At 53.6% G+C, this 14,308-nt stretch overlaps 1 protein-coding gene across 1 annotated transcript in view; it reads left to right on the top strand.

Moving 5' to 3' along the window:
• BCL11B (BCL11 transcription factor B) overlaps positions 1 to 14,308 on the top strand; it is a 93,319-nt gene that overhangs the window by 29,328 nt on the left and 49,683 nt on the right. The window contains exon 3 of the mRNA XM_024130965.2: positions 12,061 to 12,276. Coding sequence (XP_023986733.1) covers positions 12,061 to 12,276 — 216 coding nt within the window. The remainder of the gene's footprint in view (positions 1 to 12,060; positions 12,277 to 14,308) is intronic.

Genomic DNA, 14,308 nt, shown 5'->3' with positions numbered 1-14,308 from the left:
ACCTCTCCCCATCCCCGTTCATTTTAGGGAGCTGCCCCCTTTCCCTCAGCTCCTTGTTACTGTTGGAGGCTGTCATGTGATTCAGAATCCTAATACAGAGTTGTTGCCCTTGACCTGAATACACCAGAAAAGTATCTTTCCTGACATTCGGTGTCTGGCCCCGGGAGAGGAGCGGAACAAGGGGAGTGTAGATTTGTGTTGGGGAGGAGTGCATACAGCAGGCAGCCTTTAAGTGCACAGTCTTGCTAAGTGCAGGTGAGGCAGGAACTCAGAGCAGACTGGTGAGGAAGTTCTCGGTTTGCTATACCACCGTGTCACAAAGCTAACAAAAATTGGCATTTATGCCCCCTGAGCGCACGGCTGGCTGCACTGAAATGGTACCTTCACAGGGGAAATGGGAGGCCCCAAGTGTCCTGTTGGGGCTTCGTCTTACATTTTTGTTGCCGTTTTTCTTTTGAAGAGGCTTGGATTCTTTTTCCAGCAAATGCTGAATGACTTGAATTCGACTTTTAATAGGAATCACTTCTGGCAAGGCCCCAAACCTCTGGCTTAGTTTTGCTAGTTGGAAAATACGGATGCTTTCTTTACGTATGTGGTCGGTTCACCCCAGGAGGGCCGAGACCCCAGGCTTGAGGGGTGGGGGAGTGTGGCACTCCGCCTTCTCCACGGGGGACGCGATGGAGCCCTAGTTCCCTGGCATCGGCGTGGGAGCTGTAGGGGGGGTGGGGGAGGCACGGCAGATCCCGTAGCCTGTGTTGGTGCAGGCTTGGAGCCAGAAGCTGTCTGGTGCTCCTTAATTGAATACAGAGCTCAGTCAATTCCACGTGGGCATGCAAGGGTGGGCAGGGAAGGCAGTGAGATTTCCCCCTGGACTTGGAAGCTCGGAACCCCCCAACCCGGAGGGCCTCCTCGCCTTTCCCTGCACCCAGCCCACGTGGTCTGCAAAAGAGGAAGGCAAGTGTGGGGGGCTGGGGACAGGATCTCGCAGCTCCCATGTAAATATTGTTTGTATGAACTGGGTTTTCCATCTTTTGTTAGTGGCAGCTCGTTAATTAACCAGCAGATTACTGCTGCCTTCTTTTGACACATGCATGTATTTTGGGGCTAAAGATTCTTGTTCTCCTAAAACTCTGAACGGAGCCGTTCAGAAAGTCCTCGTCCAGGGCCGCCCCCCACTCCACGGTCCCCTGCTGTCCCCCCAGCTCTCCGCCCCCCCCGCCGACTCTGTCCCCTCCTCCCCACCCTTCCTTCAACCCAAGTGGTCTCGTAGCTGTGTGGAGGACAGACGTTAAACACAGCTAAATAAATCATGTTTACGCTTGGCGCTCTTGGTAGTGAAAAATCTGTTGGCTGTTTTTACTTCCTTATTTCTCAGCATTTGCTTCCTACCTGTTTTTGAGCACATGCCCAGAAATAGTAGTTTTGTCAAATGAGGGGATAAATGCCAGCCAGCCTCTCTTGCTGCCAAGGAAGCTGCTGGATTTTGCAAAACAGAGTGACGTTTTTTAAGTGACACTAATTTTTTTTTTTCTCCCCAAAGAAATTAGGATGTATTGTAGAATAAGGGTATTAAAATGCACTTAGGGAAGGGGAAAAAAAAACCTCACTCAGTCACCTGCACAGCACAGGGACCTGCGGCGAGCAGGCTTAGAAATCGTCTCACTTTTGTTTGCTCGGCCCGGAGAGCTGAGTCGGGTTCATTTCTGCCCCAAGACTTAATTTTCTCTGCCATTTTGGATGATGTGGTACAGAGATTTTTCTTTTTTTTTTTTTTCCTGTTTTCGGGTTGGTGTTGTGTCTGTTTAGTTTCGGAGGCCTCCTGAGCAAGTGCTTGCTGTGATCATCCTCTGAGGTGATAGCTCAATTCTTGTCCAGGTTCGGGGTTTGGAGCTTGTTGGGATTCTAGCTACACTATCGTTGTTTGTATATAAGAACAGCTAGGGAGGCCTCCCTTCCTTTGGGTTTTTATCCATAATGTTGTTTGGGGGTATCTGAAAAGTCATTTTCACGATGTGATGCTGTTTGCTGGGCAGAGAATTACAGCCGAATATAGACTAGAGATTAAAAAAAAATTTTTTTTAACAGTTTCAGAATCAAAACAATGGCACGTAAATGTTGGGTGCTGCTTCCAGGAGGCTAGGCGGGTCTTATCAGGGAGTCTTTGCAGTGCATTCCGTCTGAGGTCCAGGACATCAGCTCTGTTTCAGAGAGAGCCAAGGGAAGAGAAAATTACAACAAAACCAGAGTCAGCGTGCTCTGATTTCCCCCAATTCCTAATGGGAATATACTCCGCAATAGAAATATTTCCATTGAGGACTGCACTATCGGTTTCTTTAATTACATTAAATGGCGGTGTAAACCTCAGCTGAACGTAAACCCCTGTTACAGCGACACCGGCAGCGCGGCTAGACTGAATCGCAAGGAGCAGTGTTACTGGTGTTAATGTGCTATCTATCTTTATTAAATTAATCCGGCGAAGTGTTAATTTTTTCAAATTTTGTTGGGCACACACTGTACGTCACTGTTGGTGTGTTAGGAAAGGAAAATGATTTCACGTCGAAAAAGAAGGAAGAAGGTGGCTGTCCCACGGCTCCCTGAGAAGAAACATTTGTGATTTTCACCATCGAATGCTACCTGCGCTGAAAGGAAGGCTCACAATATGTATATGAAATGCCATCTACTTACGGCAAACTCAGTTAAAGGAACTATTTTGTTGAAAGTAATTATAGGCCTGTTCAGGGTGTTTTAGTCAGTGACATTTCAGACTTGGCTTAGAAGCATAAAGAGGCCGTAGAAATATTTTGTTCTTATGTGATGCAAAGCATTGAACCTCAGTGTTTTATATGTATGTCCATTAGCAAAAGGTGAAAAGAAATGAAAGGAGAAAAAGAAGACTCAACAACAACAAAATGCAGGGGAGAGCTGGGTTTTTTATTACCGTGGTAGAGATCAATTGCATGTAACTCTAATAAATGCAACTAAAACCAAAAAATGGATTTACACTGTAGCAGGGTGTTTTTTTTTTTTTAACACAATTGGATTTTTTTCTTCTTTTTCTTTCTCTTCCTCCCTCCCTCCCTTCCTTCCTGTCTTCCTTTATTATTTTTTAAAACACCCTTGTAATCGAGTTAAAATTTCTAGTCCATCTAAAACAAGGAACTCCACTGGCCCTTGTGGTTGCAGGTTCCCTTATTGCCCAGGTAGAATTTTATGGTCTGATCTTAAGAAAGGTTGATGGTGCCTCTACATTCCTCAAATCCACAACTCCATCAACACCTGGAATTGTAATCTCTTTTCCTGCTGCTCCTCTCAGACTGAGTCATCAGGGTAAAACCTCCTTGCTGGGCACCTTGCTATAGGCCTTGCAACGGCTTGATGTTCTTTTCATTGGCTGTGCTGCCTTATTTTCGTTCTTAATTCTCTGGGATTCTCATAGTTCAGACTTTGTCCTGTGGTCCCACCGCGCGCTCTGTACATGGCAAAGCCAGCGTTGGAGTTGGTGGGACCTGCAAATCGCGACAGCTTGTGGACTCACCAGTTTGTAAACAAATGTCAGGATTCAGTGTTCCCAGGCATCCCTCAGATACCAGGCCCGGCGGATGCTGACACGAAACAAAAAGATGCCCTTAGTTTAAAACTCACTGTAGGCACCAAATCTGAAGAATCACCTCCTGGCTTATTTCCCTTCATGTGACACGTGACTTCTGTCTTGACTGTGGAGTTCCCCCTCCCCGCTCCCCGCAGGCTGAAACGAATGGGGACGTGTCTAAGGCCTGCCTGGCCAAGCTGGTCATTGGAGCTTGGCCATCTGGGAAAGGGCTGCAGGGTCCTGACCCCAAGTCCCAAAGTCTTCCTGCTTGAAATCTAGACGAGTTAACCAGCTTCCGACTTCCACGTGTAGACCGAGCTTTTTGCCCAGGGGCGCTTCATGAAGATACGGTGCTTATACTGTTTGTGGCTCCTGATGCAGCCCAGGAGAAGATTCCTCGAGGGTCTTGCATACGTTGTGTTTTAGGGCAGAAACCGCTGAAGATTGAGACCGCCACCCAGCTTCTGATCGGAAGGCCCAAATCAGGGGGAAAGGGGGAAATTCCTCTGCTAGGTATTGGTCGGCTGTTTTTGCTGGTGAGATTCACAGAATCTGTCAACTCTGGTTTGTCCTTGGCCTCTACAGACTGTGTGGAATGCGTGCAGACATTTTAACATGCCCGCGTTGCTGATGTATGCGTGTGCGTGTGCGTGTGTATGCATATATGTACAATCTCTCTATGATAGATGTTCATGCATACAGTTTTCTAGCTAGTGAGACACATGGTTTCACCTTCTGTTGTCCCCAGGCCTGCCCATTCCGGGCTCGTGGGCCCCAGTTTGGCCGACCCTTCCTGCTGAGGTCATCCCAGAGGACTCATACCTGTTTATCTGTGTGTGTCTCGAAGCCATGGTGCCTAGGTCTCACCTCCCGGCTGGAGAACAAGTGATTGTGTTTTTACTGGCATCCCAGCAGTTCAGAGAGCTCCAGGGATTTCCCCGAAAGACAGCAAAAGGAGCGTCGAAACTGTGCACTTTCTCCTGCAGGTGTCCACGGGGGGTTGGCACGGTCAGCCTGAGCACTTGCTCAGCTGCCTCCATCTTACCCCGAAATGGTTCACAGAATGTGGTTCAGCCACACCCCGCCTCCCCGGCAGTGCCTGAAATTTCCTGTGCTCCCTTATTGGACCTTTTGGAAGGGCCAGGGAAGGTTTTGGAATCTGTGATGTAGCCTCACTGATCCTTGGCTCAGGGCGCAGGAGAGGGGAATCTGCTGCCCTGGAGTATTTCAGCTGCTTTTTGCACCTTGAGGAAATTGTGGTCGGTAGTCATTGGAACAGGTGCTTTTGGACTTGGCCAGGGGGTGTGCGTGTGTGCCTGCTTCGCATTGCAAGATGCAGCTGCCGGGGAGGGTGTTGCCTTTTCGAGCCCCGGTGGAAGGAGGAAAGCGGGTGTGGTGGTGTTTTTTGGGGGCAAGGTTGTTCCTGTGCCTCGCCTCTCCCTTTTCTGGGATGCATTAAATGTGCCGCGCGTACTGCAGAGCAAAAATAGTTGAAGCGGTGATTCACCGTGACAGATCTGAGCGGTACAGGAGGTGGGAGGCGCACGGGGGGAGGCGGCCAGGCTCGGGGTGTCGGGGGGGCTGTGCTTCTGGCCTCCTCTTGGTGGCCAAGCCTTCTTGAGAGTGTGGGTGCAGGAAGATGCCCTGGTGTTAACCCAGGGCTCTGGGCGCTCTCTGGATGGTCACTGGGGGAGTGGCAGTGTACCAGGCCTTAAGCCCAGAGATGTTCTTGCAGGCTCCTCCCTCCTGCTGCCCGGCACTGGGTACCCCACGGTGTTCCAAAGCCCGGCCAGGCCCAGGCTGCAGTGAGAGAAGCCAAGCAGCCCCTTCCACCTGCATCGGAATCTCCACCCTCCCAGGCAGGCGAGGGGGCTGCTGTTGGCAGCATGCAGCCTCAGTAAAGGCTGGACATGGGTGGGAGCTATGTGTTTTGTCTCTCCTGTAATGACCGTAAAGGCAGGCTTGAAACACAGCTGTGCAAACCCCGTGAGACCTTATTTCTCCTTTTCCTTGCTCCTCTTCTAAAGGACCTTACACATGCACCCCCAAACCCAAACCTGCTGCAGCCAGGGACACCCTGGTGGGTGCTCAGACTTGCCTGACTAAATGTGAATCCAGTAGAGGGGAGTGGGACTCGGGGAGCCGCAGCTCCCCATAGAGGATTTTTAGGTCCCCCAAACGCTCTGGTGCAGTGAGCAAGCCATGCCCCACACCCGCTCATCCTCGGGGCGTGCCTTGGGGACCTGACCTTGGGCTTGTAGGTTCTCACGGCTACTTACTGCGTTCACTTACAGCCTTGTATTGCCTTTCTGCTTTGTCTTATTTTATATATATATATATATATATATATATACACATATATACACACACACACACACACACACACACACACACACACACACACACACACACACACATATATAATGAAATGAAAAACAAGTTCTAGTCTTTGCTGGTTCCCAGAGCTTGGTTATGAAAAACTAAGAAAAAGACATGAAATAATACCTGTGGAGTGAAGGAATTTATTTTTTGAGTACCCCTCCCCCAGGACCCTTGTAGCTCGGAAATTGAGTAACAAAGAAGACCCCTTAGAATCTGTCTTCTCTAGTCCTGCTGTCTCAGCCACTCCCCACTCTCTACCCACCCCTCCCCAGTCCCCGCAAAAAAGGGAGAGAGAGAAAGAGACGGATGACTGACGGAAAGGCCCGGGTTTATTGGGTAAGTATCCACTGCCTGTCTCTAAGGTAGCGCTCTGCTTCTTTCAAATAGGAAATTGCCAAAATGGATGTCATCGGCTGCTAATTAGATGTATTTTAACCGCAGGATCGTTTTACTAGCTAATACTGTTATTATGTGCTTCACCGTGAACCCGTGGTGGAGCTGTTAAAATAGGAGCCCTAGCAGACAGCTCATGGAGGCTGCTGGATTGATGGAGCCCTTTCCCTCGGTGGCCCTGCAGAGGCCCAGGCCGGACCCCGTGCTAGAGTCTGAGTCTGCTCACCTTCTCGAGATTTACCTGTTATTCCCTATGACTACTTTCCTTAGGTGTTTTGACCAGGGTCTGAGCCCAGAGGAGGCCCTGAGCTCTCCAGGTTGGAGACCCCAAGAATCACACCCCCCCTCCACCTCTAGATGTCATGGTCCCCTGCCTTTGGGCCTCTGGCCCAGCCTCGAAGCAACAAATGACCACTTGCTGCGGACGTGCCAACCCCAGGCCATATCCCCACTACGCAGTGCCCCACACAGGCAGGCCAGAACCTCCATCCCTGGGTTTTCAAGCCTAAGCTGGCTTCCCTCCATCTTCTCTCTCTAGCAAACCAGAAAGAGTCCCAATTTCCCATCGGGGTGCGGGGAGGTGGGCTAGAATCATGATTCTTCGGTGTGAGCAGAGCATTTGACTTCGTGTGATTTCTCTCTCTCACTCCCTCCCTGCTACCCCCTCCCGCTTAATGCATAATATTTTTATCATCCTTAAGACAAAGTAGCTGGCAAAATATTTAAGCGATCGAAAGAAATGTTTTTATTTGCCCGTGTGCGAACTGGGTTATCTGCCTATCTTGTTTATGAAATTTGGGGCTGCCTTTCCTGCAGTCTGTTCGCCTCTCAAATCTTTCCCGGCTCCCATTTCCATATTTCTGCGTGCATGTTCTTTGTTAATCACTTGGCAAGTGCTTATTTGAATATTAAAAATTTCTTTAATCATCAAAGGCAGGAGCACAGTCTCATGAATATTCATATTTCCCCCCTCCTCAGACTGGAGTCTAGTTCATTACCCTGCAGTAAAAGCCAAACAGCCATCAATCGCCCTCATTACAGGCTCTGGCGTTTTGATTGGCTGCCTGCTGCCCAGAGCTTTTTTTTTAATTTTTTTACTTTTTCCTCTTCTCCTATGAGCTGTCTTGTACCTGCCAGCAGCACTCCCCCGCAAAAAAAAAGTCAACAATGCAAGAATAAATTTCTCTGGTTGAAAAACAACTCTGCAGACTTGTCAAACAGACCTCGTGGTTTGCTGCCACCGAAGTGGCCACCAGCACTACCTGCCCCCCACCTGCAAAAAAAAAAAAAAAAAAAAATCGAAAAACCAAACCACCAGGAAAAAAAAAAGGTGGGGGCGGGGGGGGGAGAGAAATTAAATAAATAAATAAAAAGGAAGAAACTTGAGCCTCAGAGATGAATATTTGTCAAGAGAGTTGACGTAAGTCTCATTTGCATAATGACTTTGTACTTCTGCATTAATAAAATTTGCATATGAAGCCATGTTAATTACTCCTGATCATGCTTTTTGCATTCATGCATAGTAATTTTCTCCGACTTGTGAGAATTAATGTCTTGGCATGGGGGGAGGGGGCGCGGGGACTGTCAGGTTTCCTTGCCAGTGGCCCTCACTCACATGCACTCGGCTCCCTGTCTGTCTCCCTCCTTGATCTATGACTCATTTTTGCACCATCAGTAGGAGTTCTTGGCTTAAAAAATGTATCCATTGAAAGGCAGCAGTAGGGAGAAAAATATACATCTCCTGCACAGTGTATTCTAGAGCTCCTCTTGCTAGCTAGGAATCTGTAACCCTCCCATGTGGGAGGGGACACCGAGGATGCAGCGTTGGGAAAGGCTCGCCTTCCCCTGGAAACCAGGCTGGGGCTTTTCCAGGGAGTTTTTTGTGTCTGCATCAGTCGGTGTGGGCGTGTTTGCTGGGTAGCGCGCATGTGTGCAGAGAGGGGCAGGACCATCTGCAGGGCCCCTCTAGAAGGGAGATGGGTGGTTACAGACTCCCGCAGAATGGAGGCATTCAAAATCACCCGGATTTGGAGCTTAGGAAACATTTTAGGGCTCTTAATTTTGGTCATTTTGTACCTTTCTGTACGGATTGCATAGAGGTAGAGTCTCAGCCCTCTGAGCCTTGTGGTGTTGGACACCCAGCCTCAGTTTCCTTGTTTGTGAGAGGAGGGTCCTAATGGCTATCTGATAGGAAGGCTGCTGGGCTTAAATGAGATGACATATGTAGCCATTGCTTATTTCTTTTTCCTTTAACCAAAGTGAACTTCCATGATAAGGAATCGAGCCAGCCGGGATTTTATCTTTAAGCCACCTGGATCCCAGGTAAAGCTGAGGTGGCGTCTTGGCGTCCCTCTGCCACGTACCTCGGTACACGTGTGTCTGTTCCAGTTCCAGAGGGGAGCCAGCCTAGATCTCAAAAGAAAGTGCCTTTTTAAAGGAGTGCCTTTCAGGGCTTTGTGGGGACGGGTGGTGGTGGCCTTTGCTGCCATGCTGTGGGGAGGACCCATAGAGAGTTAGGGAAAGTTCCAGAATGGAAAATAAATGAAGGATAGTGACGGTTATTGGGTGTTTACTAGGAGCCTGGCTCTGGCCAGGCGTGTCCTGACCTTCCTTTAAAGGCGAGGCTCTGAGACAGTGACTCAGCCCGGGTCACGGCGGCCAGGAGATGGCAGAGGAGGAGACGGATGTGGGCCTCTCTCGGACCTGGGCCTCTCTCCGAGGCAGCGTAGCCTCTGTGCTCTGGGCTTCCTCTGCCTGTGTTTAGGTGCACAGTCTCATCACAGGGTCTCAAGTCCTCTGTCAAGTGCATTCTGGATCCCCTGGCTGTGCTTTTCAAGGCAGCCAACCCCAGGGCTGGGAGGTGGCCTGGGACAGGTGCTGCAGCCAGAGACAGTCTTCACGTTGGGCTTTAAAAAAAATTGAGATGAGAGTCACATAATGTAAAATTCACCAGTTTAAGGTGTGCAGTCAGTGGTTTTGAGTATGTTCACAATGTTGTGCAGCTGTCACACTATCTGACGCCAGAGCATTTCCATCATCCCCCCAAAGAAACCCTCTACCCTTTAGCCCTTACTCCCCCGGCCCCCCTCCCCGGGCCCTGGCGGCCACTTCTCTGCTTTCCGTCTCAGTCTCCGTGGATTTGCTCTTCTGGACACTTCCTGTCATCATACAATAGGTGGCTCCTGGCATCACCTTGGGCTTTTGCAGCTTCAGAAGAGTGTTTTTGGAGTTCCACCTTTGGGCAGGGTTCCGGTTTAAGCTGCTCCGGCTGGGAGGAGGGGACCTCCCCCAGGGCAGAGGGTCCTCTGAGAGCAGCGGAGGATCGGAAGCTCCTGAGCCTTGCTGCCCTCTCCCCCGCGTCCACTGAGCCAGTCCCTGGAGCAGGTGGGCTTCATGGAGGCCAGAAGTCTAATGAGGCCACTCAGAAGCCCCTCCAGGGGGCGGCCCAGCCCCCCAGCCCTACCTGAGTTGGAGGATGACTTTTTGCCTTTACAGACTCTGGCCTAACTCAGCCCGACCTTTCCAGAAGGAGAGGGGTGCGGCCAGACACGCCCTTTGGTCCTTCCTCCCAACCATGGACACACAGGTCCTGCACCCTTCCGGCCTGGGACAGCAGTTACCTGGGCATCCTGCTGGTTTTCTCAGCCATGGTAAATGGTGGTGGCTGTGCTGTGGCCTCACCCAGAACCTGGGGGCCCGGAGTTGTTTTTTTGTAACCTCCAGAGGTCCGACTCAGCCCAAGGACCCTCAGGCTCCCTCCCACCCTTCCTCTCAAGAGTCTGGGGTGCCCCGGTTACTCCACCCCAGCTGCAGCCCCAGGCGGAGGCAGGGCACATCCAGGCTTTGGAGACACACTGGGTTCGAGTCCAGACCTCCCCGAGCCTCAGTCTCCCCCCTGTGGAATGGGGGGGTGGTCTTCCCTGCCGAGTGGGGTGTTTGTGGTGAAGTGAGCCCGGGTCCTTGTGGTAGGGGCCCAGCACAAAGCCGCTGTCACAGTTACGATGACCCGGAGCCTTCCGTGGTGTGAAGCGGGGCTGACGTGGCTGACGGGGACGAACATGCTGTGTCCACTTCCGGGGAGTTTCAGGCAAGGGCCACAGCCAGGGCAGGCTTCCAGGAGGAGGCGGCCGACACTCGTCTCGGGTGCTGACCTTTCTTGAGGGCCTGCACCAAATCTGGGGCTTGGCCTTGCGTGCGCTGTCTGTGGCTGGAACAGCGCATGAGGTCTTGGCCCACACCTTCCAGGGCTGTGTCATGGGCTCAGAAATGGCCTGGGCCCCGAGCCTAGCCTAGCACAAGGTCTTCACTGGCCCGGAGGGGCCAGGGGCTGGTGGTGGTGTTAGCGTTGGCCTCTTGGCAGGACATGTGCAAGTGGTCCTCAAATGCTCTGATGCGCCCCGTCCTGGATCATACCCGTTTTGGAGAGACAGGGGGCACAGAGAAAGAGCCCTGGTTCTGGAGCCAGGCAGCCAGCCGGGGTTTTGGTGGGGCTGGCTGCCGCTGTCTGCAGTTTTCTGCAGTCATGTCGTCAGTTTCCTGGTCTGTGCAGTGGGTCTGCTGAGCCCTGCCCCCAAGGGCATGCTGGGAATCTCACTCACGATCAAGATTGATAGGCTGCTGGCTCACGGTGGGCTTGCAGGGCCCTGTGGCTCTTCCGGACGGGGTACTCCCTCGTGGGGGCCGTAGAGTGGGCAGATCCCCACCCCTGTAGACCTGTGCGGGGCACCGACAGCATGGGGGTGCAGGGTGGCACCCCTGGCAGGGCCGGCCCGGGGCCCAGCTGCCCGTCATCTTGTTGATGTTTTCCTTTTGTCTGATGCTTCTCTGCTCAATTATTTACCCAGGGAATTTGGGCTTCTTCACTTGTGGTTTTGGCAAGGGCTTCACACAAATGTTTTGCCCTGGTGGTCTCTTAGCCATTTAAGATAAACGGCCAAATCAAACGCAGGCCTTGCCGGGGAGCCCGGGCGAGCTGTAGGGCTGGTGGAGACAGGCAGGCCCCTGGCCCTGCGCTGTGGCTGTCAGACCCCGGGGAGGTGTGAAGAGGGGTGCCGGGCGGTGCCAGGGCTTTCTCGGGGAGGGGGCTCAGAGCCGTGCCACAGGCCTCGGGGCTTGGGTGCTGCGTGTAGGTGTCGGTTGCTGAGGACCGTGGGCCGGCTGGGGGTCCTCCGGGCTGGAGGCTTAGCAGCGCCCAGGCGCTGGGAGGTGGCCTGGAGGTGTCCGAGGCCCGCGCCAGCAGCCCATCCTGATAGAGCGAACAGTGGCGGCCTGGAACTTCCTGGGTCTTCCAGAGGGGGGTGGCCCAGGTTTGGGGAAACAAATCCTCAAATGGGGTCTGCTCCAGAACACTCCAGAAGTCCCCACCTGGGGAGACCTTCCTGGGATCAGGGGCCCCCAACAGCTCCTACCTGTCCCAGCCCCGGCATTAGGCCTCGCTGGGATGGAAGTCTGGTCCCAAGACAGCCCAACCTGGCAGCTGAGGACGCAGGAGCCCCTCAGGCCCCACCCGCTTCCCTGACCCCTGACCCGTTACCCCTGCCCGAGTCCCAGCTGCATGCCCCTCCCCCACCCCCGCCAAGCCTCCCACCCCGGAAGGGCAGCCTGCAGCCCTCTGCCCCGGGCCCCGTTCCGCACCCTGAAGCCCTTGCCCGGTCCAGGGTCCGACTGACCAGCCTTTTCTATTGTTTTCTCTCCAGGGCCGTGCAGGCCTGCCCAGCTGCCAGCGACGGCCCCCATAGCTGCCTCCTCCTCCCACCCTCACACATCTGTGATTACTTCACCTCTGCGTGCCCTGGGCGCTCTACCGCCCTGCTTCCCCCTGCCGTGCTGCAGCGCGCGCCCTGTCTCGGGTGACGGGACGCAGGGTGAGGGTCAGACGGAGGCTCCCTTTGGATGCCAGTGTCAGTTGTCAGGTAACCGACGGCCGCGGTGGGGGCGGGCTCCCGGGGATGGTGGGTGTGCCCTGGGCAGGGCTGGCGGCTGCCTCTCCCAGGTGGGCTGGGGCAAGGTGGGGACCCAGGGGAGACGTGCAACCTGCCCCCCGGAAGGCCCTTGTGGGGAGGCGCCGGGGAAAGGGCGAAGGATGTCGACAGAGCTGTACCCGGGTGCCCTGGTCCCCGTTGGTCGGGAGATCCCCCCGTGCCTCCACCCATTCTGAGGTCTCACTCCCAGAACGCCTTCCCGCAGCCTCCAAATTTCATCTCTTTGGGCTGTTTAGCTAAAGTTTAATTGGATAACGCTTAACATCTGAGGTTTTCTTCTGCCCTCGCCCCTGCCGCCCCCTCTCCCCAGCCCCAGCCAGTACCCTCACCCCCAGCTCACGGCTGGGAGAAGATTCTTCGGTTGTCTGTGTACAGCCCTGGAGCCGTCCAAAATGCTGAGTTTCTCTTTGCGAGAATGTGTTGCACATTAACTTTAGAAAAAAGTTTTCTCTGAAGGAGCCTGTTAGCTTCGGCTCTGGGAGGGAGTGAAACATTGTGGGGTGTGTCGGCGGGGGGGCAGGTAGGGGTAGGGGGCGGGGCTGAGCGCCCAGCTCCGGGTCGGCGTGGCTGCCCATTATACAGATGGGCAGACAGCTCAGCGTGGCGCCCCGACCTGCTCTCTGTGACATCCCTTCTCCGGCCCCAGACGAAACCCAAACTCCTGCTCTGGCCTGGGGTCCCTGGAATTTGCAGGCAGGGACCTCTCACTCCAGCCTCTCCTGCCCAGTATCTTCGCGGAGCCTGACGCGAAAAGCTCTGAGGCCACGGGAGCCGGGATGCTGACACAGACACCGGTGGTGGCGAGTGTCCTGCAGGGGCTAGGAAAGGAGAGGGTTGGTGCCGAGCCGGGGCCGATTCTGTGTGTCCCTGCTTTCTCAGCGGGTGCGGGCTTTCTCTTGACTCGAGTGGTGAAAGGAAAACTATGTTTATTGGGCAGGTTTTGCTTTTAATCGAAGCTGTCCCAAGGGATGGTCCCTGTTAGAGCCACAGCTCTGCAGAGGGCCACAGGCGGCCCAGCTCCAGGGTCAAGAGCTCCCCGGGCCTTCCTGCTGGGGGGGTGGCCTGCAGCCTTCAGCACCCCTTGCTGTGACAGATCGTGACATCATAGGTACTGGGCTTGTTTCTTGAACGCACAAAGCAAAGACTGAATCAGCTGGGAAGGAGTCTGCACAGCTTACAAAGAAGCCGGCTCCCTGCCCCGGGCTGCCCGGGTGCCCACGGTGACTGGGGCTCCGGTCCCAGCTCCGTAGGTCTGTGCTGTGATCCCTGCTTGCTGAGTGTGGGATGCCTGCTCTGTCTGGGTGGCTGCCCTGCTCCAATGGCTTCCTGTAATTAGTGCTGCAGCCCGGCAACCACTCGGGGGGCCGTACTGTCAAAGATCAGCCTGAGTGTTCATGACTGGACTTGGTTAAGTTCTGTGGCGCGGGAACACGCTCTCCCTGGCAGTGGAGTGCCTGGGGCTTTGCTTAACTTTCCGCTTTGCTTAACTTCTGGCCCTGCTTGGAAGCTGTGGTGCCGGGCAGGAGCTGTTACAGCCCTGTTTTACAGATGGGGAAACAGAGGCTTGGGGAGGGTGAGTGGCTGGGCCCAGGTTGCAGAGCTGGGGTTTGTTGTCAGGATGCCTCCCGACAAGGCCACCCCTCTTCCCGCTGAGCCTCGTGCCTCTGCCTACATCCTGGGGACGTTCTCACGCAGTCACTCTCGGCCACAGTGCCACCCGCTTCCTTGTAGGGACCGTGAGCTGAGGGCCTACTGTGTGCTGCCTTGTGCTCGGCACTTTGTGTGCGTTCTTGAGTTTAATGCTCACGGTCACCTTAGGAGGTGGGTTTACTGTCCCCACTTTACAGATGAGAAAATGAGGCTCACCTTCATTTGTTCACTCATTCATTCATTCTTTTTTTTTTTTTTTTTTTTTTTTGGCCACGCTGCGCGTCTTGCGGGGTCTTACTTTCCCGACCAGGGA

This window comes from Physeter macrocephalus, chromosome 11, assembly GCF_002837175.3.
Source record: "Physeter macrocephalus isolate SW-GA chromosome 11, ASM283717v5, whole genome shotgun sequence".
Lineage (NCBI taxonomy): Eukaryota > Metazoa > Chordata > Mammalia > Artiodactyla > Physeteridae > Physeter > Physeter macrocephalus.
The sequence above is the reverse complement of the archived record's forward strand: the minus strand, read 5'-3'. Positions and strand labels throughout refer to the sequence as shown.